Raw genomic sequence first — 26,694 nt, 5'->3', positions numbered from 1 at the left:
ATGAACTGATTATCAAAGACGTATTCCTTATTCCCTCATCCAATGTCATTAAGATATTACATTACTTTTTCTTTTTTTTTTTTTCACTCAAAAGAAGGCATATCATCACTTGGAAAGTAAGGGACAACTATTTGGAATCGTGTTTAAGAGGGGACTGTAGCAAGTTGTGCAGCGATATGCCTGTTCAAATTACATTTAAGAAAATCTTTTAGGACTTAATGTGATTTCTATTTGATTCTTTCCCCGTTTAATTTTTTTTCTTGGTGTATGTCCCTCCCCCCACCCGCCATATTTCCATTTCATATTACTTTATTTATTTTTTTTTTTTAATCGTAATTATACCTCAATGTTTTAGCTTTTTTAAGCAAAGTTCAAAACTAGTCAGCTGACTCTCACATTCTTTTTTTAATTCATTATGTCAAAATTTGGTCTATATTTAGCTATATATATATATATATATATATATATATATATATATATATATATATATTAAACAATTGATAAGAGTTCAAAGTTAAATAAACTTTATTTGATCATCAAATCAATAAGGAAAAGCGAAGAGCAAGGTTATATACAGAAAAAGTATATATGACGTTGCTGTTCTCTTCTGATGAGAAGCATAAAGCTTCGAAATACCATGGTATAAAGGATTTTCTTTATATTTCACATGTTTCGCTTATTAATTTGATGAGCAAATAAAGCTTATTTAACTTAAATTACTATTAGTTATTTTTTATATTATTTGCTTGATTCATCCGTGTAGAACTTTCGTATCTTGATAGGTTATTGTATAAAGATTATTTGTAAGTTTTATCTTTATTATTTCATTTATAATATGCGTGTGTATTTGAGAAAACCATAACAATGTTTTGTTTTTTTTTGTAAAATAAATAACATTTCTTTTAATCTAAGTTTTCAAAAATTAATATTTTCTTTCTTTATATTTTGATAAAAAAATTAAGAATAAATAAATAGATGTTTTAAATAATTAAAAAAAAAAACAATTGCACATTCTCTGGAGAGCTTTGCCACAAAAACAATGGGTTTTTTGTAAAAAAAATAACATTTCTTTTACAAAAACAATGGGTTTTTTGTAAAAAAAATAACATTTCTTTTAATCTAAGCTTTCAAAAAATTAATATATTTTTTTTTATATTTTGATAAAAAAATTAAGAATAAATAAATAGATGTTTTAAATAAAAAAAAACGAATTGCACATTCTCTGGAGAGCTTTGCCACAAATTTATACTAAAGTACTAAGGGGCTACCATTCTCGGACTTAACAACACCAGCAAAATGAAGAAAAAGAAAAAAAAAGTCTATGATTAGGGTGGATGGTACTGGAAGTCTCAAAACAAAACAAAAAAAAATTAAAAAATGATTTTTCGTTTAATAAAAAAATTATGCAGCATTATTTAGTTTTCTAAAATTTTCCAATTTAACCTTACGAAATAATGCTTTCAAAAGATGTGATCAAACTCCTTAAACTTTGAAAAACAAGTGTTTTTAAAACACATGAAAATGCAAAAAATTTTGTTAAAAGAAATAAAAATAATTAAATTTTTTTCCTCTTTTTCTTTTTTAAATTTGAAATATTCCTTATTAATTTTGGACTACAACAGATCCATCTTTAGAGAACAAGAGTTTGATTGCTTGTTTTCATTTTTTTTTTTTTTTCTTCTTGCAAGGAAAATCATTGTGTTCTTTTGCTGTTATTATTGTTAAATGCACAAGATTTCATAGGGAACTTTTCAATGTGAACTGTTTTTTAGCATATGTTCGTTTTAAAGTTAAAAAATTTGGTATTAAAGCTCTTGGAAGCATCATTAAAATTTTTAAAACTTTGAATAAACTGACAAAACTATTTTTAGAACATGTTAAGATGCAAAAAGTTTATTAAAAGAAGAAAAAATAATAACGATTCAGTTTTTTTTTTCTGAAGTTGAAAAATTTCTTATTAATTGAATTATAATTTTTCGCGACCCCCCCCCTTCTTTTCAGAAAATTTTTACATCTTAGCATGTTCTAAAAACAGTTAGGTCTGTTTGTTCAAAATTTGTTCATTTTTAATGATGCTTTAATACCAAATTTTATATATATAATAATATAAAATCCACTGTTAGCAGTAAGCACTGCTGATATTGGGATACTAAATTCAAAATTTGACAGTTTAAATGACAAACAAGTACAGAATTTCTTTCAATAAATACATTTATTTATTAAATTCAAATTTGATATTTCGATCTATTACAGAATCTTCATCAGGAAAATAATTTTTCTTTTTTTTTTGTTTTTTCTTTTCTGGTGATGGTAATACTTGAAACGTCTTCAGATGTTGGTAAATGTCCAATGCAGTGTGAGGCGTTGGCCAAGCATATATTTCAAATAAAATCTTTTATTCAAATATAAATTTTTAACAACACAAAATCCCTTTAAATAACTTCCTAGTGCAAGACTAAAGCTTTTAATACTCTTACTATTTTTAACCACGTTTTCTTTACATGGAACAAAAACTCATGTTCATCAAAAAATTCCTTTATTAATTACTAGTGTGTGGCTTTGGGTAAATCAAAACACCCGGGTGTTTGTGTTGGGGGAGGGGGGGGGTAAATAAAAAAAAAAGTTTTAGGAGGTAAGTATGAAGGATCGAACCCAAACTCTTGAGTCGAAGTTGGAAATTAAAGTGTGAAAAAAAAAAAAACATGCAACGTTAACCCACCATGAAATAGTAACGGAAATATGTTTGAAGTATTAAAACTTGGCAGGTGCCCGTATTTAATGAGGTCAACTTTGACTGTGGGGCAGTATTTTATTTACTGCGGGGCAGGATTTTTTTTGTTTTTGTTTCCTCAAGACGTTGTGGGGAAAACCAGCTCCTCATAAAAAGGGGATTGCCCAAATTGGATAGTAATTGTCTGATATAAGGAGAAACTCCACATTGGTCAAAGCTGATTGCTTTCGGATGTTTCCGGAAAAATGTCGCCAGAATTAGTTTCGCTTTTATTATACGAAAAAGCTTAATGCACATGCGACGATCAAAAAATGTTGAATATTTATCTTTTCAAAGTCGAACAAATTAAATAGACAGCCGACCTCCGTTGTTAACTCGTAGATATTATGATTTAGATGTGATATAAAAAGTTTTAAGAAGGAATGAGCCGACCAAGAAGTCCAGCGAAAAAAGCGAACATACATACATACATACACAAAAACGAACATACATACATACATACATACATACATACACACATTTTCGCTTTTATATTAATAGATAAGAACAAACAATTGTTTTGGCCCTTACTAATGTAACATTTTCATACACAGAATAATGTCCAACAAACGTTAAACAAGGGGATGCACAAATCCGTACTCACTGCACCTGTTATCACTGGTGAGCAATCAAGAAATGCAAATCATTTTTTTCTGCATTTTTTTTGGTCGTCACTTCCCATGTACGTGCAGCCATTGATCGTCCGGTGGTTGTGATAATCTGTTTACTCATGATGAATAAAATTCATGCATGGAGGCACAAGATGTTGGCAATTTAAAGGTTTTATTGGTGAGAGAAGATTCATTCATGAGGAGAGACCAAAAATTAATCCTTTATAAAAGATTAATAAAATGAATTACTTATTTAATTTAAAACTGGTCGACAAACGGCCATTCTTGAGGAGATTCAATTTAGATCCCTACATCGTGAGTGTGGCTCAGCTTCCTCCTCAACTGCCTCAAATCTCTGTGTCAAACACATGACACAATTTACACCTAACAATTCAACATTTGCTCCCAACACTGTTTTGTCTAGAAAGATAACCCTTGACCCTTACTACTTCACCTGCTCTGTTCAGCGAGTCCATCTCTGTTCGCCGCCAGATTGTCCTGACATGCACTCAATGAAACACACTTGAAACTCATACTAGCTGACACCACCCCCTTTCCAAAAATAAATTTACGATTTTTAGTGATAAAAATAAGTTTAAATTATTTTGAATACAAACAAAACAGCCAGCCATCTGAGGAACTATTCACCTGAGAGAGTTGAGATGTATTTTACGATGTAAAAGACAGGTCGTGGGGAGGGAGGCAGAATGAGACAGGCTCGAAGGTGCAGTAAACTGCAAGCTAAATGCACCCAACAAAATAGACACTGACAGAGGGAACATGCGACCGAGAAAGGTGGCGGTGGGACGAACAACAGGCGTAGAACAAAAAACCCAGTTGTAAACGAGCGAAAAAAAAAAAGGAAAAAAAATGGAGATAAGACGATAATGGTATTTGTAAAGGACACCTCTTTTGGCCTAATCGACCATGACAGCCGAGGCGCCGATCGCCAAAGACGTGGGTGGCGGAAGGGTACCAATGAAATTCTAATTTACAAAGCGATCATTGTTGGCTGCTCCCTGGTGGGTAAGTGGCCTCTATTGAAAAGACATGTGGCCTTTGTGGAATTGGATTTGGTTCAGTTTTATGATCCCTTAAAGTTAATTGAATGAGACCATTCTGGTTTTAATGGCCCGTCAAATTCCATTAGGCACATGCCGGCCGAGATTGAGGGTCCGCCTATTCTACTCGATTGCCAACAGAAGAAAACAGCTTTTTTTGGGTATAGGCCGCCTGGTGAAGATTTGAGTGACAGCGGTTCCGGCATCCTGATTGGCTAAAGGGCCGAATCAGAGAAAAAAAAGAAGATGATCAGGAGAAGGCATAGTTCATGCCCCCACAATATAAGCAACGAGTTTTGAGCGCAAGAAGAGAGAGGGAGAGATTTGCTCCCCTGGGTCAGAACGAGCGAAAAAAAAACGACTGCCTTATCGATTGACCCTGTCACGTAGTTATTTAGTTTTTAACTAAAAAAAAAAAAGAACATTGCAGTTAACAAATGGCCAGTCCCTAACTTAATAGCGAATTACGAAACATACGATTGTAACCTTTATGAATAACAAGGAATTTTGCACAAGAAAAAACAAATATCGACTTGTCTTTTTAATTTGTTTTGCATGATTGAAGAAGCGCTCGACGAGTCTATTTCAGGTTACTGGCCGCTGACATTCTCATCAAGGAGACATGGAGACCAACAATCGGGGAACATTCCACCACTAGACGACACGCGGGTGACGTAAGTGTCACATATATGTTGTATCTTATATGCTGTTATATAGAGTGATGTGGTTTTGGGTTGATTAACTGTGTTGGATATATACTCAAGAGTCAAAACAATGAAAAGAATATGCTGTTGTCACAGCCCTAGTAATTACTGTCTTCCTTAGTAGTTGTCGTCTCACCATCTTTTGGCCAACTAATCCTCTGCCCGGCTTTGAGTAGGATTGAAACTGCTACCTTCAGACAATGCTCACCTTCAAGGGGGGGGGGGGGGACTGTCGCACAGTGGATGGAGGCGTTGAGTCTTTCCACTTCCAGTTCTGTAGATAGCAGTTTCAATCCTACCCAAAGCCGGCCAGAGAATTAAATAGCCAAAACATGGTGAAACAACGACAGCTATGGAAGATGCCTTCTTATTAAAGAGTTTCATTCTTGGTAGTTTTTAAATGTTAAAGACTAATAACCTTATCATAACATTTAACATAACATTAAGAAAATAAAGTTGCTGAACTTCTTTTTTAAATATTTTAATCTAATGAAAATATAGGTTCGTTGGGTTTCTCTTCATAGTTGCGTAAAGACTACATTTTGTATTATTAAGGTTATGAACTTTGTTACACTTAAAAAAAAAAACAAAAAAAGAAAGCTGCGTTTTTTTTTTAATGTTTTGATTTAAAAAAAAAAATATTGCGTCCTAAATTATGAGATGAAAAAATGAACGAATCTTTTCGTAAACGAGAGTTGTCTTCCTCTGCACAATGACAAATTGTAAAATAGCGCCAATTTTAGCTTATAGCGATAAACTTTTCTTTTTTTTTTTTTACTAAAAACACAATAGCATTTTTTCTACTCGATAAAATTTCGTAATATTTGGATATATTACTACTTTCGACAACAATTTACTAAGTAATATTATTTTTGGTTACAAGGACATATTTAAAAATTCGATCTATCAAGTATCTTAGCAAGCATTATTTATTTAGTTACGTTTACAATAAGTAGATACGGGCAAAATGAACGCCGATGCTCAAAATGTATAAACATTTTAATCCCTCCCTTTACTTTTAAAAATTCACCAAAAATCAGAAAATTAACCAATTTTAATGAAATTTTTAAGTATTTATAAAATAACGATCACGGAATATAAGGAACACATTATTTTTATTTAAATCTGAGTGGAAATGTATTATTTTGTTGAAACAAAAAAGTTATGGTTTTCTGGAGTAAAAAAAAAAATGAAAGGATATATTTTTGCTTTTTTTATGAAAATAAAGCATCATAAATAATAACAATTTTAAAAAAATTATTTAATTTTTACAGGAACATTACGAAAAAAGCCCCTAAAGTCTGTATTAATGAATTCGATATAACTTAAAGAAAAATTAATTTCTCGAAGTACCAATATTACAACTGAATTAAGCATTGTTTATTTAATATTTTCACACAGAAAAATTATAATAGCAAAAATATTTCTACTTTTTTTTTTTTTAAATTACAGATTTCGCATAATTTTTATATGCAAGATTTTAATAATTTTGTTGCTCACAAGAATGTGAAACTTTCGGCGTAACATAATTTTTATATAATCTTGAACAATAATTAAAAAAAGATTAATTTAAAAACAGGAACATAAAAAATAATTCAATTAAAAAATGATAAAAATTGATACAAACGTTCAGAATAGGAATGTACGGACACACGTCTGGGGAAAAAAAAAAAACCTGACATCCCTACCTTCTTTTACTATCATGACTTCATTTTGAAACAGCGTTTTGATTGGCTGTAATTTTGAGCTTTCGTATAATCGTGGTTAAAAACCTTTATTTGCTGCGTTTTTTACTTGCTTTTTAAGTTATTTTTTGTACAAACAAGGTGTTTTTTTAAATTTAATTCAATATCTTAAGACTTTACTTATTATTTTTTAAATAGACCCAGAAAACTAATATTTATCTTTTAAAGTTTTTTTTACAATGAATTTATTTAACTTCCAAATTTAGCTAAATTGGTTAGCTCACCGTGAAAACATTTTCATAACTTTTTTTTCTTTTTTTTTTTTTTCACGTGTACAAATATTTTTTTCCTTTAGAAAATTAACTTTAGTCTTTAATCTTTCAAATGCAATCAAAAAGTAGTCGGAAACCTACAAAAAAAATTTTGATAAATCGGCTTTAAAAACTAAGTCCCTCTATCTTTATCCACCCATTTTTGCATGTACCTATAGATAAGAATGATGTGCATGAATGTACCTATTTACTATGCCTCCCCACGGGACAGAGTTAGACACCAGGGTCGTTTTTTAACGTGGAGAAAAGGTACAAAAATAAAAATTGTCTCAGTCGTGAAGGATTTCTCCTCCACCAAAAGAGAACAAGAAATAGAAGTGCAGCATCTGAAGAACAGATACTACACTTTGATCTTGACCAAAAGGCCAAGAATGTAATAGGATACGAGAACGTAGTTAGACTGCCATGTTCAAGGGGAATAATTCAACTCAGTTTGAAGAGTTATTGCCCTTTGATTATTTGTTAGTAACAATCTTTGTAAATCGAACTTTTAAGAAGTCATCATCATCAAGTCGTAATAGTTTCATGGATCATCCTAATCTCTCACATTATCTCTCTATCCTCTATCACACCATGTAGGTCTTTATCAGTACATTGTGAGTCCTCCATTAGTTGTTTGACATAAGTTCTGTGCTGTCATCGGTGTTTTGGGAATCCACAGAATATTGCTGACAATATCATCCTTAGCTTTTCAATAGTGACTCGTGACTCTGTTTCTTCCCTCTTTGATCAAGGATGAGATCCGAAGGTGTTTTCTGTATAGCTGCTCTCTTATCAGAAGATAATAAGAGCAACATCTAGGCGCCAGTTTCATACACAAGAACTGATGTAACAGCAGTATCAAAAAAGTTACGTTTCATCCTGGTTAAAAAATTGGACTTTCAGACTGCTTTCATCTTGCCTAGTCCAGCTCTGAGGCTTGCACATTTATTTCACTCTGTGCAATTTTGGATGCTTAACGTATCTAAGTAACTGCGCTATTTTTTAAATAGTATTTTTGAGTTAAATTCAGTTTTTACAATAATTTTGTTTATTAAATTGTCAAGTGAAAGTACAGAATAGTTACAAAACACCCTCCCCCTGCCCATGCTAAGAATGGCTTTCTAAATAATGACATATTTTCAGCACGATAACTTGGATGCGTAAGTATTAGTGATGGGACGATTCCAATATTTCTCCCTCAATCAGATACAATTACCAATTCCGATTTTTTATAAATCTCTAAATATTTAACTAAAAAATGTTATTTTGTACCGCTTACTGCAAAAACATATCTTAAATCTTCAACAGGGGTCTACGTTCCAACCTTCCAGAGGTTGAAACACAATTACAGGAGACAAAACCAGACTTACTCTTTCTAAACGAAACTGGCATAGGGCCAACCACTTCCCTAGATGAGTTCATAATTAATGGATACTCTAACTTAACATCTAAATCTGACCCCCAAGATCGCCATGGACATGGAATATGTGCCTACATTAAAGATGGCTTCCCGTGTGGTAGAGATATCTCCAGAGAAGACCCTAATTTACCTTATATGTGCTTCCATGTTCCACTTGCTTACACCACCACATTTATATTTGCCCTCTATCGCCCCCACAACAGCGGGGTTACTGTCCTTAAGGGTATATCTGAGAAAATTGACCTCATCCTGTCTGTTCATCCGTCAGCTAACATTCACATTTGTGGTGACTTCAATGTCCATAATGTGGAATGACTGACCCACTCAAATAAGACCGATGATGAGGGGAGGTTCTGTCATAATTTTGCCATTGCCTATGACCTCACTCAGATTGTTCACGAACCCACCCGTGTGCCCAATACTACTGGTCAGTATGCAAGCCTTCTAGACCTTTTTCTCACAACTTCCCCTGAGCTATGTTCATGTTCCATTCTATCTCCCCTGGGATCCTTCGACCACACAGTTGTATCAGTTAAGATAAAAATGAAATACAATAAGTCTTCAGATGTACCTCTCCACCGTACTGAATATCGATACTCTATGGCTGACTGGGATAGCTTCTGCACATTCATATCTAATCTAACTCTGCATTTAAGAAGGATGTGTCCTCTATAGTATCAGACCTGACGAATGGTTAATTGTAGGCATAGACTGATTCATACCATCTAAAAAATTCCAACAAAAACCTAACAGCCAGCCATAGTTCTCTCCAGAATGTGCTGCTGCCATTGTGCACAGAAATCACTTTTTTCATAGCTACCAACGTAATAGATGTGCTGAGACTAAAGCTGCTTTCAGGACTGCCAGCAACCACTGTAAAAGAGTAATAAAAAATGCAAGAGAGCTATATGCTCAATCCGTCAGATCCAAAGTAGCTGAGCAGCGGCTTGGTTCCCACAAATTTTGGCAAATAGCAAACAGGATCCTGAACAGATGCGTGCATTCTATCCCAACCATCATCAATGGACCTGAGGTCATCTCATCAGTATCAGACAAAGCCAAACTATTTGCCAAGAACTTTGCAGCTAACTCTACCCTCTGCGACGAAGGTCATCAACTCCCCGTATTTCCTCCTACAACAGACAACGCACTATCCAACATACAAATATCTGTGCACAAGGTCGCCAAACTAATCAAAAACCTTGATTCCAGTAAAGCAACTGGCCCAGACGGCATTCCAATTATAGTGTTGAAAAAGCTTCAACCAGAACTTGCCCCCATACTTACAAAACTGTTTAAGCGTTGCCTTAAGGAGAAGTGCTTTCCAACACCCTGGAAAACCTTGTCAGTATACCCTGTATTTAAGAACTCAGGTGATAAGTCATCTCCCTCTTAGTACAAACCAATAAGTCTCTCGTGTGTCATGAGTAAGTTACTGGAATCCATATTAAATAAAGAAGTAGTCAACTACCTCAGCAGAAATAACCTCCTTAGTGACATGCAATATGGTTTCCGTTCTGCTAGATCTACAGCTGATGTGCTAACGGTTATATCCCACAGGATTAGTGAATCTCTCGACAAAGGCTTCCTTTCTAGGGCAATTGTTCTTGACATATCAAAGGCCTTCGATAGGGTTTGGCATAGGGGCCTACTTCACAAGATTTCCAGCTACGGTATAACTGGAAATGTTTTCTCAATAATTAAATCATTTCTCTCTGATAGGTTCATAAGAGTAGTGGTTGATGGGCAGAAATCAGAGGCCCACAGTATTAATGCTGGAGTCCCCCAGGGGTCCATCCTGGGCCCAACTCTCTTCCTGATCTACATCAATGATCTCCCAAAACACATACTTAAATCATTCGTTGACATCTATGCTGATGGCACAACCATCTGTGGCAACACATCAAAGGCCGTAAATGACAAAGCTCTCTCTGATTCCTTCTCCTCTTATCTTGAGCACGTGGTTCAGTGGGGGAAGAGATGGCTGGTTACTTTTAATGCATCTAAAACCAAGCTCCTAACTTTACATCATCAACGCTCTGTTCCTCATCTGGCATCAATTGAAATGGATGGCTCTCATCTTGGGGAGGCTTCATGTTTTAACAAGCTCCTGGGTTTGACCTTTACTCCTGATCTGAAACGGAACACGTATATCAAGTCTGTTGCCCGGGCCGCTGGGAAAATGGTGGGATCCTTCTACCGCTCCAGAAGATATCTCATTACTGATGCAATTCTCTATCTATAAAAGCCAAGTATGTCCAAAGATGGAGTACTGCTGCCACATCTGGGCTGGAGCTTCTAAAAACAGCCTATCCTGCCTTGACAAAGTACAAAATGGACTTCGTAGCTTAGTGGGGGATGCTCTCTTCTCTTCCCTGCAACCTCTCTCTCACAGAAGAGACATTGCAAGCCTGTCTTTGTTTTATCATTATTTCCATGGGAAGTGCTCGTCTGAGACCCTATCTCTGGTCCCCCCTCGCCAATCCTTCATGATAAACACTCGTCTAGCTAAAACCACTGTCAGTAATTTCCCCCACTCTTTATCTGTGCCTAAATTAAAACGTAGATTCCATGAACATAGCTTCTTTCTGAGAAGTGCACGCCTGTGGAATTTTCTTCCGTTTGCCTGTTTCCTACTTGGCTACAACTTGGATGTCTTCAAGTCCAACATAAACAAATTCCTGATTAATCGCCCCCTTAAGTAAGACACTTTATCAAGTCTCCAATACCAACTATTACTACGATATTATCCCATTGATTATTTTACAGAAAATAACCCTTATCCCCAAGTGGCTTCCGGGCCTTGATAAGTGGTGATCCCCACGTAAAAAAAAATAAAATAAAATAAATGTGCATATATTTTCTCAAACGTAAAAACACACTTGTGACGGGATGATCTAGAGATTTTAGTTTTAGTGGAAGTTTAAATCAATAAAATTTTATTATTTTATTATTCCTTAAACCAGAATCAAATGAAAAAGATAATTAAAGGAATCGGTCTTGGCATCAGAAAATAGGCTAAAATATTTCCGATTCCGATACCAATTCCGACACTGCAAAAAGCTCCGATTTTTCGATTCCTGATTCTAATTCCGATTAATCATTCCAACACTAATAAGTACCTAATTTTGTTGTGCACCTTTACTACCAAGATAACGAAACTCATCGACATTTTTGATATAAGTCCATTTTGGGAAAGAAATATTTACCTATTGGTTCAGAAAAATGTGCTCTGCTTTGTTTGTGTTAAAAAGAAAATTATTTCTATTTACCATTTCTCCAATAGAGTATAAGAAGACTTCTGCTCGTTTAGTTACGTCAGCAAAATTTTCAAGCACATCTTACACCAGTAATTTTCTGCTGCTTCTTTTATGTCTTCTCCAGGCACCAGGTCTGTTTTCGCAGACATCGATGATCATGGCCCATCAGTCTTCGATACATTCAGACTATTTGATCATGATGTCATTTACAGTAAAGTACCTATAGTAGGTTGCAATCACTTGCTATCGCAGCAGTGCTCATACAGAACGTGTAGTCTCAGCCATTGTTCCTCAATCAGTATTATTTGCCTACCACGATGAAGAAGTGACCAATTCTGAAAGAAACCATCAGACTACTCAACGGTTCATCCATCACTTATCGGTCGTGACTTCAAGTACCCTGATCGGGAGGCTAAGAGGGTACTCGACCTTGCCTAAGGGTCTCCCACTGGATAGTGAAGGGAAGGAGGCATTAAAAATATTTGGTATCTTTTTCATGCAATTGTAGCATAGTCTGGATGTTGTGGTACAAGATCATCATTGCCAGAAGAATTTCTTTCATCTTCTTGTGAATCCAATCAAAAGCCTTGAAGAAATGCATGAACAACAAAACATCCTTCAGATTTCTTTTACGTACATCTTCCAGAATCATCCGAATTGTTACATTTTGCACAGACATAAATTTATTTTTAAAAATCAAAAACATTTTATTGTAAAAAATAAATAAAATAAAAATCCGATCCATACTAGAGTAGCCAATTATAAATACGTTTTTTTTATCTGTGAAAATCACTCCAGACAAGGCGTAAAGCCACTTGATATAAGAAGCTAAGAAAAACAAAAGATGATTATCGCAAAGACAGGAGATTCCTGTTGGCCTTTGTCTTGAAAAGAGCAAGATAGGAGGAAAACAGTGATTAAAAATAGAGTTTTCCAAGCTTGCAATTCTTGAAAAAAAAAAAAAAAAAAAACTACTGGAATAGGAAGCTTTATTACAATGATGTATCAAAACAGCAAATTGATGGAGACCACTAGACCAAAGAGTCAAACGAACTAGAACAAAGGAAGCAGGGAATACATCAGACAATTCTGAAGAATACATACCATAATATGTGTATCTATTCCTTTTGTGGACTGTTATCCTCATCTTCATAGTTCTTGTTGTTTCACCAAATTTCGGCCAACTCATCCTCTGACCTTCTTCATACGACAGTATAGGAATGCTGAGTTTTGTAACTGTATCACCAGTAATTACTGCCTTCCATAGTTGTCGTCTCACCACGTTTTGGCCAACTAATCCTCTAGCCTGCTTGGGTAGGATTGAAACCACTACCTTCAGACAATGCTAATCTGAAACCATAGACTCAACACCTCCACTTAATCATGGGCCCCCGGTTGGCGATCAAGGTCGGATTTTTTGGTGAGGTCAGCATTGTTTGAAGATAGCAGTTTCAATCCTACCTAAGCAGGCCAGAGGATTAGTTAGCCAAAACGTGGCGAGACAACAACTATGGAAGGCAGTAATTACTGGAAATACAGTTATAAGACTCTGCATTCTTATCCTGTCACGGTTAATCGTGTGAAGAAGGTCAGAGGATGAGTTGGCCGAAACGTGGTGAAACAACAACAATTATGAAGATGAGGATAACAGTCCGCAAAAAGAATGAATGCACAAATTATGAAGCATCATCTGTTAAGGTTTCCAAAAAAAAAAAAAAAAAAAAAAAGAATAATATGACATAATAGTTTATAAAAAAAAAGACTGAGACTAACAATACCATATATGTGAGAGAGAGAGGTTGCCGTGAAAAAAAGGTGGGATGAATTAAATCAAAGATACGTTTCTGCGATTTATCAAAAACCCTCAAACAGTACAGAGATTCATCAGCCTAAATATGATAGGTCTGATAGTCGATTTGTAGAGAGAGAGAATAGCCTCAGGGGGTGTGAGAAAGTGCTCAGATCAATAGACTGTGATATCGTTCGAAAAACTTCATAACTGCAACAAAAATAACAATATAAAATTAAAGATAAAAAAAAAATACAAAACATGGTTTTTATTATATATTTTTTATATTACATAATCAATTTAAATATAGATTTTATTTGAAAAATTAGTCCTCATTGTCTTTTCATTAAAATATGACACGATTTTATGAATCTATAAGTTTGAACTCATAGGGGAAAAAAACACATTACAATAAAATTATTTATTCATTTATTTATTGCGGACTATTATCCTCATTTTTTTTAGTTGTTGTATCCTGTCGCAGTTAGCACCTGACGAAGGCTAGAGGAATAGTTGGTCGAAACGTTATGAAACAACAATCAAAAAAAGATAAGGATAATAGACTGCAATAAATGAATAAATAATACAAAATTCTCATCTCAATAATGAATTCCAATTAAATAATATGATAAAATTGTCGTAATATTGATTGCATAATCTGATTACTTTAAAATGATGTATGTTGCAAGCAATGATGACTCCTCAATAGATGCTGTGGTATTGCAGCCTCATCTTATATATATAATGTATTCATGCTTATCAGAGACATCTTATACTCATTATAATCAGAAATACTTAAAGAAACCTTGCATTTCAAGAAATAAAACTGTTTTATTTACAGTTAAATAAAATGGAACCAATCTGAGGTTTTTCATTTTTATTTATTTATTTTTTTTAAATATTAATATTTTAATTTTTTGTTTTCCTTTTGTTTTTACTTAACCCTACCAGACCGAGTTACCGATATACCATTAATTTCCGAAAATTCTATATACCAAGTTATTGCTAAACCGGTATTTTTTGCCCACGTGTTTTTGTGTTGTCAGGGTTGGTTGGTTGTTTTTGTTTTACGGCATATCAACCCTTTTCGGGTTATTTAATGCCAAATCCAAAGATTTTGAAGAAAAATTTTTTTAATAGAATATATTTGTTGTTTTCACATCGATTTCTATTCAACCCATAGTTGGGACCCTAACAGGTACTACCACTCTGGGTCAGAGTGGACCTGGGAGCAATAGTAATTAAAGGGTTGCTCCACACTCCCCAAAGCCCACAAGCTGGGGCCTCACCACTGGATATAGTTTAAGGACATATCCAGGATCCTCATTGAGGAACTTTTACCCTCTGCAGGGGGGAAGTCGGCGTATTCTAATTCCTCACCGACAGGGCCGTGTTGTCAGGGAGCTAAAAATAGCTACCCAATCGCAGCACCTCATCTGACCACATCTGTGCTGTGTGCATGGAGAAACACCTGAGATACAATAGACAGCACCCTGGAGTATCTTATAAAAACAACCCCCAAAAGCAGGTGAAGACAAGGTTCTGAGGCATTCACTGCAGAAAGTACTTGTGCATCAAAGAGGGCTCCACCTGTTGGGCGGACTAGCACACGAAGGCTAAATACTGGTGGTAGATGAAAGGCAAAAATTTACTAACGCGTTTACATTTTTTTTTATAATTTTGCTCAAGAGGCCAGGCACAGGAACAAATTAGGTTCAGTAGCTCAGGTCCGGTAGATTTTTTTTTTAAGTTAAAATATTAATATAAAGCATAGAAAAAGAATTTAAAAAAATAAAAAGAATTAACAAAAGAGATTTAAAGGTATTAAAGTTTTCAAATTAAAAAATTCAAAGAATTTTTTAATTTTCAGTAATGACACCCACACGACTTGAGCTACATTCGGCAACTCATTGCAGATAAACTCTGCCACTGAAGAGAAAGAATTAACGTTATTTTTCTGATTGTGCTCACAGTCAGCCAAGAAATGGGCAAAGATTTCAAGATTATCCATACAACCATGCACAAATGTGCTAGCAAGTTAATAAGAAAATTTAAGGAAGGCTCACAACGGACTTTCAAAAGACAGTAAATTTTTTTTCCACCTGAAAACACACAATTGCTGATGTCTGTCAAGAAATTTGTGTGACGGATTCAGAAAGATTGTGTGAGCAACAGAAAATGCAGAAATTTTAAATCGATTATGTAACAAATATTGTGTGACGTGTTCTGGTTGAAAGATGTGAGAACACAGTTGACGGATCCATTCTATACAAAGACGTTGGCGTAGGATGCAAGAAAGGCTGGTTGGGCATCACTCAGATGTATAAACATCTGCAGAAGGGACTCCAAAACCTAAAATATCACCACTAAAAACCGAGAGACTCTGGTTACTGATCACGCTCCCTGTTACTATCTTAAGGCCAGCAGCACTCGCCCTAGGTGGGTTGTACCAGAGGACGTCTCAAGGGAATATCAAATTCACAAGCAGTCTCCAGTTGCATGCATATCCCTGTCAGGGGAGATGATAAAGTTAGGTTTTTGTAGTTCTTGCAGAGAGGTGTTGACATCCTCCTACATACAGCGCCTGGTTACAAATGAGGTACTGACCAGGTTCAACATTGCTTAACTTCAGTTATCTCATGAGAACCAGTGTGTTAACGTGATTATGCTGTATTATGCTACTATATTAGACATGAGGTTGTTATAAAACAGTTCGATGTGTGCCACTGCAGATGCTGCAACACATGCCGCTTCACTGTTTCATCTGTAGCAGAGAGACCGCCACTCATGCAATTTTCCCGTATAGGTAATAAATAAATAATTTGTAAATAGTATATAATTATTTTGGTGCTAATGTAAAATATAGACCGCACTATATTTTATATTGGAATTTTATGTTAAGTTCAATTTTTATAGTATTTTTTGTTTATTATATTATCAGGTACAGAATAGTTACAAAACAACATCCTCATGTTAAGAACAGGTTTCTGAATAACATTATTATTTGAACACGGTCTATATTTTGTATAAGTACTATATATATATATATTAGTGATAGGCTGATTTCAATATTTTTCTCTGATTCCGATTCTTTTTAAATCTCTTAATATTTAGCTATAGAATTGTCTTGGTTTTTTTTTGTTTTTCGTTTTTAATTCATTTTCTGATTATCGCAAAAACTTATATAATATGTGAATATACTTTTTTTTGCAAACGTAAAAATACACTTGTAGGTGTGTGATTTATAGATTTTAGTTTTACTGGCAATTTAAAATCAATAAATATTTATCATGGGGACTAACAATGGAAAATTAAGTTTTAAACAAAAAGAAACAAGCAAAAAAAAAAATCAATTAAAAGAATCGTTTTGGGCATTGGAAAATAGGCACAAGTTTTTCCGATTCAGATACAGATTCTGATTAAATCATCCCAACACTAATATATATATATATGTGTGTGTGTGTGTGTGTATATATATATATCACAGCAGAGTTATTATCTGATAAAATTTAAATGTTTACATCCATCATAATCACAGTAAGGTTATGTACAGACTGCATATGTTGAGCAAGAATTTTGTTGTTGCTGCTAAAATCTTTTTGGGTTAACCTGGTTTCAAAGCCGCAAAATGTTTATTGCATCGGAGCTGCGTTGTAAATTCTGTCAGGAAATTACTGATTGGTGAATCGCGTTCTGACCTTTTGCCATCAGTGATTACGACCAAAGAGATTCGAGGTTCAACCAACGAAATGAAGTACGTGCAGTGAATATTCTGCAAAGAAGAAGCAAAATAAATTGCAGTAAACAACATTAAAAAATGTAGACTTTGGAATGTCTATATATAAAGAAGAAAATAGTCTGTCTGCCTGTTTGCTAACTACTTTTAACTAATTAGACGGTTTCAATATTTTTGGCATAATTATACTGGATATGATCAAAGATTTGAACGATTATATTTATAGCCAGGGGTGATGAGAATGAATCAATTAGATACCAGAATCAAAAAGTGCTTACTTGATCCTAACTCCAGCACTCCATCACTTGATCCTAACTCCAGCACTCCATCACTTGATCCTAACTCCAGCACTCCATCACTTGATCCTAACTCCAGCACTCCATCACTTGATCCTAACTCCAGCACTCCATCACTGGATCCTAACTCCAGCACTCCATCACTTGATCCTAACTCCAGCACTCCATCACTTGATCCTAACTCCAGCACTCCATCACTTGATCCTAACTCCAGCACTCCATCATTTGATCCTAACTCCAGCCCTCCATCACTTGATCCTAACTCCCAGCCCTTCATCACTTGATCACCCCACTTCTCATCACTTAAAACTGATTTGAATAGGACTTCAACTCTATATAAGTTACACAAAGGAAAATTATTTAAAAATTTGATAAAATTTTTCATTTGAATAGAAGTTTTATTCTACAAAATTACAAATTTTCCAAGCCCATAACTTCAGTAGTGTAATCTATTTTTATTCACTTTTTTACTACAGGAATATGTTTTGATTGTTTTGAAACAGTTGTGGTCTGGTCTCTTGGACTTATTAAAAGGGGTCCCCCGGCTCCAAATATGATGTGCAGACATAGAATTGTTATTAAAATTCACAATCCTTTCTGCAATAAACCATCTTTGGTACAAATAAATTTCATTTTAGGTCTAACTTATCCACCAAATTTGAGTCATGAATTCAATATGGGGGGGGGCAGTTTGGTGATCATCTAATCAGTAGGAAGTATGATGCTCAATTGGGCTTCACACTCACCAAACCTTAATCCCTTTGGATTTTAACCTGTGTCCAACAGTCTTTGTTTTATCAATTTCAATGATAAATCTCTAACATCCATTTTTTTTTGATTTGGGATGTGTTGACTGCCCACTTTAGTTCAAGAATAGCCTGACAATTGTTTTTCATAGGAATCATCTTTGTAATAACCATTATAACATTTTATGTCGATACATGAAATAATTATATATATATATATTTACAAACTTTACTTGCTTTCGGTGTCAGTTAATGGTGGAATTTCTGTATGAGATAATATTTTGTGGAAAAAGGAAATTCACAATTAAGTGACACTGAAGACAATTAAAATTTGTAATTACAGTAAATAAAATTTCAATGTTATTTATGCAAATTCAGTATATTGTGTACTTGTTTTAATGAAAACAAAAAAGTATTTTTTTTTATTTAAGATTTTTTAAATTTTGTCAGGGTTCAGAAAAGAGTTTACAAATGGAAATGATTATTTTTTTTTTTTGTTTTTTTTAATTACATTTTCACCCCAAACAAGGTACATTGCCACTTTGATGTAGGGGGCTACTATCAGGGACAGTAGTTGCAGGGGTACTATGTAGGAAGTTTAACAGCAAGATGTCTGTTCACATTACACTTGAACTTCTGCATGTCAGTAAAGTTGGGGAAGCAGGAAACCAGAAGAGAATTCCAAAGTCTTGCAGTTCTGGGGAAGAAGCTATTGGAGTAGAAGGCTTTCTTTCATCTAGGGATCTCGACTGTGTAGGGGTGGGACTTCGCTGCTTGTCGAGTTTGTTGGGGGTATTTTCGTTGAGGGGGTACAAGGGCTTGTATTTCGTCAGAGCATTCTCCATTAAAATACTTGTAAAACAAGCAGAGAGATGCAACATTTTGTCGATGGGACAGGGGCTGAAGCTTAGATGACAGTTAAGGACCTATCAGGTTGGCGACTCTCTTTTGGACCCTGTCCAGGAGCGAGAGACTAGTAGCAGATGCACCAGCCCAAATGTGACAGTAGTACTCCATAAATGCACAAATGGTGGCTTTGTAGAGGTACAGGATACTTTCAGGCTTAAGTAACTTTCTAGCACGGTAGAGAGAGCCCACCTTCTTTGCAGCAGCCTTGCCAATGATCTCGATGTATCTATTCCAAATCATGTTTCCTGTGAATGTTAAGCCAAGGAATTTGAATGAAGTGTTTTCAGGTAAAGTATCTCTAGCCATAGCTACTGGTGGTTGGTAAGGTTTCATGTAATTATTTAAGAAAACGAGCTTTGTCTTGGCAGCGTTGAACGTTATCATCCATTTTTGACCTCATTCTACTACAGACTGAAGGTCTTCCTTCCTCTAGTGTTTCTGCCATTACCTTAGATATGTGCTCATTAGTTTTCCCCATGTGCCTACTATAGAGCGCGGTGTCGTCGGCAAATATACCCATCTCAGAGACAATTTTATCAGATAAGTCATTTATGAATATCAGAAATAATAAAGGTCCAAGGATCAATCCCTGAGGTACACCCGCATTTACATTGAATTTTTAGATGAGACAAACACATTTAAATAGTAACTGTCAAGGGAAAATAACTCGATTGGACTAAATGAAGGTTTAGCCTTCAAAATGGCTATCTTATTTCTTCGATTTGGAAGCCGACAGAATTTGAAATTCTTAAATAAAAAAATATTTGTTTGTTTTTTTCGCTAAAACTTGAAATATTATTGTTATACAATAAAAATATTAAAATCATATCTACTGTGATTGCTATCTCAATAAGTATAAATATTATTATTTTTTTTTGTCTGTCTGTTCATTGTACATTTTTCTTGAAAACTACTGAGCCGATCTGACTGAAATTTTGTATGGGCCTTTGTTATGATTAATTGCAGCAAATTAAGTATTGTGGTATCCATTCAATGCAGTTAGGGATTAATTAGGGATTAGTATTTAATGAAAAAATAAGCACAAATTCAACCATCACTTTGATATAAAGCATTAAATTAATGGGCTATAACTTTTGCTCGTTTTTTTAATGGGCAAAAAGTCCAGTCTTAATATAATTAACAAAAAAATGATTAATACTTACTCTGTCATAAAACCAAACTACTTTTTCTTGCGTACTTATATCGTAACTCTTTTTGCCGTTAATCATCATTAAAATATTTGGCCAATGTTTCTGAACATTGCGGTCCTGAAATAAGACAAAGACAAAATCATTTTTAATTTTAATTTTGCCAAACAATGAAATCATTGATTTCTTCCTCTTTAGATTTTGTATTCAAATAGTTTTTCCTCATGTGGACTAGTCTGTCAAGATTGTCCTTGTGACAATTTTGAACTGAACCACAACCTACAGCAATGAAACCCATTACACATCAATTATTCTAAAGTTTATAGAAACAAACTAACAACGATCACCAATAAAACAATTGTCAATCACATTTAATGAATATGCTTAAGTCTAAAATGGATTTGTTTGAATCAAAATCAATATAGATTTGTTTGTTTCTGATTTTTTGAGATGAGGATTGATAATTTGGATTAATTGGACTATTGTTCTCATCTTGAGTGTTATTTTCACAACGTTTCAGTCAATGTAACCTCCGACCTTTTTTCTGTGTATCTTGTCGAATTCAGAAATTTTTCTTTTGAACTTGGGAATCTGCACAGAAATTTGAACTTTAAACTTTCAAGAGAATAGCATACTCTTGTTTTGTCAGCTATAACTTGGTAGAAATGCTAAGTAATTAGCAACTGTATTTTGTAGTCCTCACTAAGGATTGAACCTTCAACCTACAGAAGAGTGTAATTTACAACTGAATATGAAGTACTTTATCCACTGCACTACAAGTCCTTGCAAGTTCAACAAGATACAACTGAAGAAGGTCAGAGGTTACATCAACCGAAACATTATGAAAATGACACCCAAGATAAGAACAGTACTCAGATGAATCCAAATATGGGTTATTTGTTTTTAAGATTTTTTTTTTCATAAGTTGTTTAGATGTAATCAAATGTAAGAAAAAAATACTGCCTTAGTCACAAATAACTCTCTTCCTTTCAAATAAACACACACATTCTTTCCACTCCTGAAATATAACAGTCTAACGAGTGTGACACCTATTGGACGCAAAAAAATAAACTCATGTTAAATAATAAGTGGGTACGTTTGCTAGTATTCATCCCATGATTTTAATTCATGGTCTGATGTCGACACATACAAAGATCATTGGATCAGTGAGTGCATTCAAATGTCATCTCAATCCTCCCATGAAAGTGGATGTGACGTCAGCTGAGAAGGAGAGAAGGGAAGACGGAGTTAGTTGCATGGAAGTATTGGAGAAAAACAACACGTACAGAGAATATCTGCATATCAATGAGATTAAAACAAAACATCCATAACTTTGGAATGCTCTTCTTCCCCACTACTGGCAGGAAAGAAGGCCCGATCCCCGGTTAATCAAAGTTCTTTCTTTAAATTGATAATATCTTCATTCTGGTTCAAGACATTAATTCCAAGTGTTTCCAATGGCAGAAAAATTACCAAAATGAGGACAAATTGGACAATGCGGTCGTGACTGAACAGCATGCAACAATAAATTATATTATGGGCACGTCTATCAAACAGATTGCAAACTGTAAAACGTTTGGCATCTGGGAGGGAAAGAATGCAACACTTCTATTTTTTTATCAACTGTCAACACTTTGAACAGTTAGTAATCATTGTGAAGGTTCAGTTATGTTAAATTATTTATGAAAAGACAAAAATATTATGGCCAAATATGTTATGTTGGAACAAAAAAAAAAAAACGGCTGACAGAAGTTGCAATGTGAAACATCGATAATCGTTCAAAAATCGAAAATTAAGCAAAAAGATCGCAGATAACTGTCACAAACCGGGCAAAAATTTAATGTTCAACTGAACTGTATATTTTTATTACCAGTATTTTTGTTACGCAAGTTAGAAAAGTCCGCAAATGACATTGGTTTTCACATTAATGCGGATAAGACAAAGTTTATGACTTTTAATGTGGAAGGAGAGATTAGGGTTCTGGTTGGAACAACACTGAAAGAAATCGCAGAGTTTACATAACTGGGAAGCAACATAGTTTCCACAGAGAGAGATATCGAAATTCGCATCTCAAAAGCATGGGCCGCATTGGATGGGCTACATTCAGTACACGTATGTGGAGACTTTAATGTTCACAATGTGGAGTGGTTGACCCACTCAAACAAGACCGATGATGAGGGGAGGTTCTGTCATGATTTCTCCATTGCTTATGACCTCACTCAAATTGTTCACAAACACATCTGTGTGCCCAACAATGACGACCAGTATGCGAGTCTCCTAGACCTTTTTCTTACAACTTGCTCTGAACTATGTTCAGTTTCCGTTCTGTCTCCTCTTGGATCTTCCGACCACTCAGTTGTATCAATTGAGATAAAAATGAAATGTAATAAGTCCTCAGATGTACCGCTCCATCATACAGTATATCAATATACTATGGCTGACAGGGATAGCTTCCATACATTTATATCGGATCTACCTCTGCATTCCATGTTTAAAAAGGATGTGTCCTCTATAGTATCAGACCTGATGTAATGGTTAATTGTAGGTATAGACCGTTTCATATCCTTGAAAAAGTTCCAGCAAAAACCTAACAGCCAGTCATGGTTCTCTCCAGAATGGGCTGCTGCCATTGCGCACAGAAATCACTTTTTCCACTGCTTCCAACATAATAGATGTATGGAAACTAAAGCCGTTTTCAGGACTGCCAGCAACAATTGTAAGAAAGTAATAAAGAATGCAAGAGAATTGTATACTCGGTCTGTCAAGTCCAAAGTAGCTAAGCAGCAGCGGTTTAGTTCCCACCAGTTTTGGCAAATAGCAAACAGAATCCTGAACAGAAGCGTGTGCTCTATTCTAACTATCATCAATGGACCTGAGGTAATCTCGTCAGCATTAGACAAAGCCAAACTCTTTGCCAAGAACTTTGCAGCTAATTCTACACTTTGCGACCAAGGGCGCCAACCCCCAATATTTCCTCCTGTATCAGAAAACACGCTATGTGATATACAAATATCTGTACGTGATGTTGCCAAGCTAATCAAAAACCCTGATTCCAGTAAAGCAACCAGCTCTGACGGTATTCCAAAAACTTCAACCAGAACTAGCACCCATAATAACAAAACTGTTTAAACGTTGTCTTAAGGAGAATTGCTTCCCATCACCCTGGAAAATCTCATCAGTATGCCCTGTATTTAAGAATTCAGATGATTGCTCATCTCCCTCACAGTACAGGCCAATAAGTCTCCTGTGCGTCATGAGTAAGTTGCTGTAATCTGTGTTAAATAGAGAAGTAATCAACCATCTCAACAAAAATAACCTTCTTAGTGACACACAATATGGTTTCCGTTCTGCTAGATCTACAGCAGATGTGCTTACAGTTATATCTCATAGGATTAGCAAATCTCTCAACAGAGGCAACCTTTCTAGGGCAATTGCTCTTGACATATCAAAGGCCTTTGATAGGGTATGGCATAAAGGTTTACTTCACAAGATCTCTAGCTATGGTATAGCTGGAAATGTCTTCTCAATTATTAAATCATTTCTCTTTGATAGGTTCATAAGAATAATAGTTGGTGGGCAAACATCAGAAGCTCACAGTATTAATGCTGGAGTCCCTCAGGGGTCCATCCTGGACTCAACTCTTTTCCTGATCTACATTAATGATCTTCCAAATCACATCCTTACATCATTTGTAGACATTTATGCTGATGACACTACCATTTATGGTAGCACATCTAAGGCAGTAAACGACCAAGTTCTCTCCGATTCTCTTTCCTCTAATCTTGAGCATGTGGTACAATGGGAAAAGGAGTGGCTGGTTACTTTTAATGCATCTAAAACCAAGCTTCTCTCTTTACACCATCAACATTCTGATCCACATCTGGCATCAATTGAAATGAATGGCTCTCGTCTTCAGGAGGCCTCAAGTTTTGACAAGCTTCTAGGCTTGACCATTACTCCTGATCTTAAAATGAAACATGTACATCAAATCTGTTGCCAAGACCGCTGGAAAAATGGTGGGATCTTTCTATCGATCCAGTAGATATCTCACTGCTGATGCAATTCTCTATCTATATAAGAGCCAGGTAAGTCCAAGGATGGAATACTGTTTCCACATCTGGGCAGGAGCTGCTAGAAAGGACTTATCCTGCCTTGATAGAGTTCAAAATAGACTTCGTAGCCTCGTAGGAGATGTCCTTTTCTCTTCGCTGCAACCTCTATCTCATAGAAGAGATGTTGCAAGTTTGTCTCTGCTTTATCGTTATTTTCATGGAAAGTGTTCGACTGAGCTTCAATATATGGCCCCCCCCCCTCATCAAACTTTCACAAGAAACACTCGTCTAGCTGAAAACACTATCAATAATTCCCCCCATTCTTTATCTGTGCCTAAACCTAAACGTAGATTCCATGAACAAAGCTTCTTTCTGAGAACTGCACGCCTATGGAATTGTCTTCCGTTTTCCTGCTTTCCAGCTGACTACAATATTGTTGTCTTCAAGTCCAAAGTAAACAAGTTTCTGATGAGCCATTCCACTTAAGTTAACAAATTTACCAAATTTCCATTACTATCGATTACTATTTTGTCCTTTTGACTACTGTACACTCTTTAACCCTTATCCTTGAGTGGCCTCTCGGCCTTGATAAGAGGTGCGCCTATGTAAAAAAAAAAAAAAACTTCAAGGCTAACTGACAAACTAAAAAGACAGTTTTTCAGGACAGTGGTAGAGTCTGTCCTTGTTTATGGTGCTACAGCCTGGACACTCACCAAAAGATTGGAAAGAAAACTAGACAGCACATACACCCGTATGCTACGAACAGTATTAAATATATCTTGGCAAAATCATCCCACGAAGCAGCAACTTTATGGTAACCTACCTGCCATATCTAATACCATCAGGAAGAGACGTCTATGATTTGCTGGTCACTGTCTGAGAAGCAAGCATGACTTGGTGAGTGATGCATTGCTATGGACTTCACGACACAGATGCGCAAACAAAGGGCGACCTAGCTCCACGTACATCCAGCAATAGCACACAACACCAATTGTGAACCTGAAGATCTGAGGCAGCTGATGGAAGACAGGAAACTCTGGATAGGAAGAGTCACATTGGTCCGGGAAAGGAGCCCGTCCTGATGATGATTTTTGTTTAATTTTCGAGCGATTATCAAGGCTTCATATGGCATCTTTTTTCAGCCATTCTTTTTTTCGTTTTAACATAACATATTTCACTTTACTTTTTGATAAAACTAAAAAAAAAAATAATTTAAAACACAAAATAGAAATTATCCAGTCACGTAGAAAAGTAACTTTTTTTTTTCTTTTGTCTTTGGTGACATTTATTTGTTGCTTATTTTTTTTTTTTTTTTTACAAGGAGGTCACCACTTATCAACGCCCAGAAGCCACTCAGGGATAAGGGTTATTGCATGTACAGTACGTTGTATGTTAGTGTTGAGATTTCATAAAGTGTCTACTTAAGGAGGCGGTTCATCAGGAATTTGTTTACGTTGGATTTGAAGACATCCAAGTTGTAGTCAGGTGGGAAACAGGCAGACGGAACAGAGTTCCACTGGCGTGCTGTTCTAAGAAAGAAGCTGTGTTCATGGAATCTACGTTTTGATTTAGGCACAGATAGAGAGTGGGGAAAATTTTTGACAGTGGCTTCTTTCATCACTTTTTTTTCTTATTATTAACTATTATACATCATCGTAGGTAAATGTTAAGAACAAAGGTGTACCTCTTAAGAAATAATCCAAGGGCAATAACTCATTTCAACTAATAGATTTGAGTTATCTCCCTTGGCTCTTTTTCGTTTACTACTTTTAGATATGAATAGTGACTTTTGAGATGGCGATCTGACCAAAGAGGTGTATCAACTCTCATATTAAATAAATGCACGCCAATCATTCAAATCTCTTCCATTTGTAAAGGCAAGTAGATGAAACTTACATGCTTGACTGTTACATCTAACGTTTATCTGTTAGATGTTTGTGATTGCTTTTGTCTGCAATTTTTTAAAAATAGAAATTGCTCCAGAAAAGGCATGAAGCCATTTGATGTAAGGAAAAAAAAAAGGAAAAATACTTCAGGGTCAAAAAAAAAAAAGCTAATAAGTGTTAAATGAATAGATTCCGACCCAAAAAATGGAAATTCTTCTCCCTTTGTCAGAAACATTGCTCATGATGGAATGTGAGGACTAAAGGAGAAAATAAGGGAAGCAAATCTTAACAAGTTTACTGAAAGTGA

At 35.2% G+C, this 26,694-nt stretch overlaps 1 protein-coding gene and 1 pseudogene across 9 annotated transcripts in view; both read right to left on the bottom strand.

Moving 5' to 3' along the window:
- Positions 1-7,407: 7,407 nt before the first annotated feature.
- On the bottom strand, positions 7,408-7,540 carry LOC145294361 (U2 spliceosomal RNA; annotated as a pseudogene).
- Positions 7,541-13,867: 6,327 nt separating this feature from the next.
- The window catches only part of LOC145293934 (KICSTOR subunit 2-like), a 229,609-nt gene continuing 216,782 nt past the window's right edge, over positions 13,868-26,694 (bottom strand). For all 9 annotated transcript variants that reach the window (XM_080140772.1, XM_080140766.1, XM_080140770.1 and 6 more), the window contains 2 exons: positions 20,465-20,569; positions 13,868-17,386 (listed from right to left, as the gene is read on the bottom strand). In XM_080140772.1, the coding sequence (XP_079996898.1) occupies positions 17,219-17,386; positions 20,465-20,569 (273 nt within the window). In that variant the 3' untranslated portion in view covers positions 13,868-17,218. The remainder of the gene's footprint in view (positions 17,387-20,464; positions 20,570-26,694) is intronic.

Source organism: Euprymna scolopes, chromosome 15, assembly GCF_053919585.1.
Source record: "Euprymna scolopes isolate OS-2025 chromosome 15, ASM5391958v1, whole genome shotgun sequence".
In the NCBI taxonomy this organism is placed as follows: domain Eukaryota; kingdom Metazoa; phylum Mollusca; class Cephalopoda; order Sepiida; family Sepiolidae; genus Euprymna; species Euprymna scolopes.
Note: the sequence above shows the minus strand (reverse complement) of the source record. Positions and strands in the feature narration are given on the sequence as shown.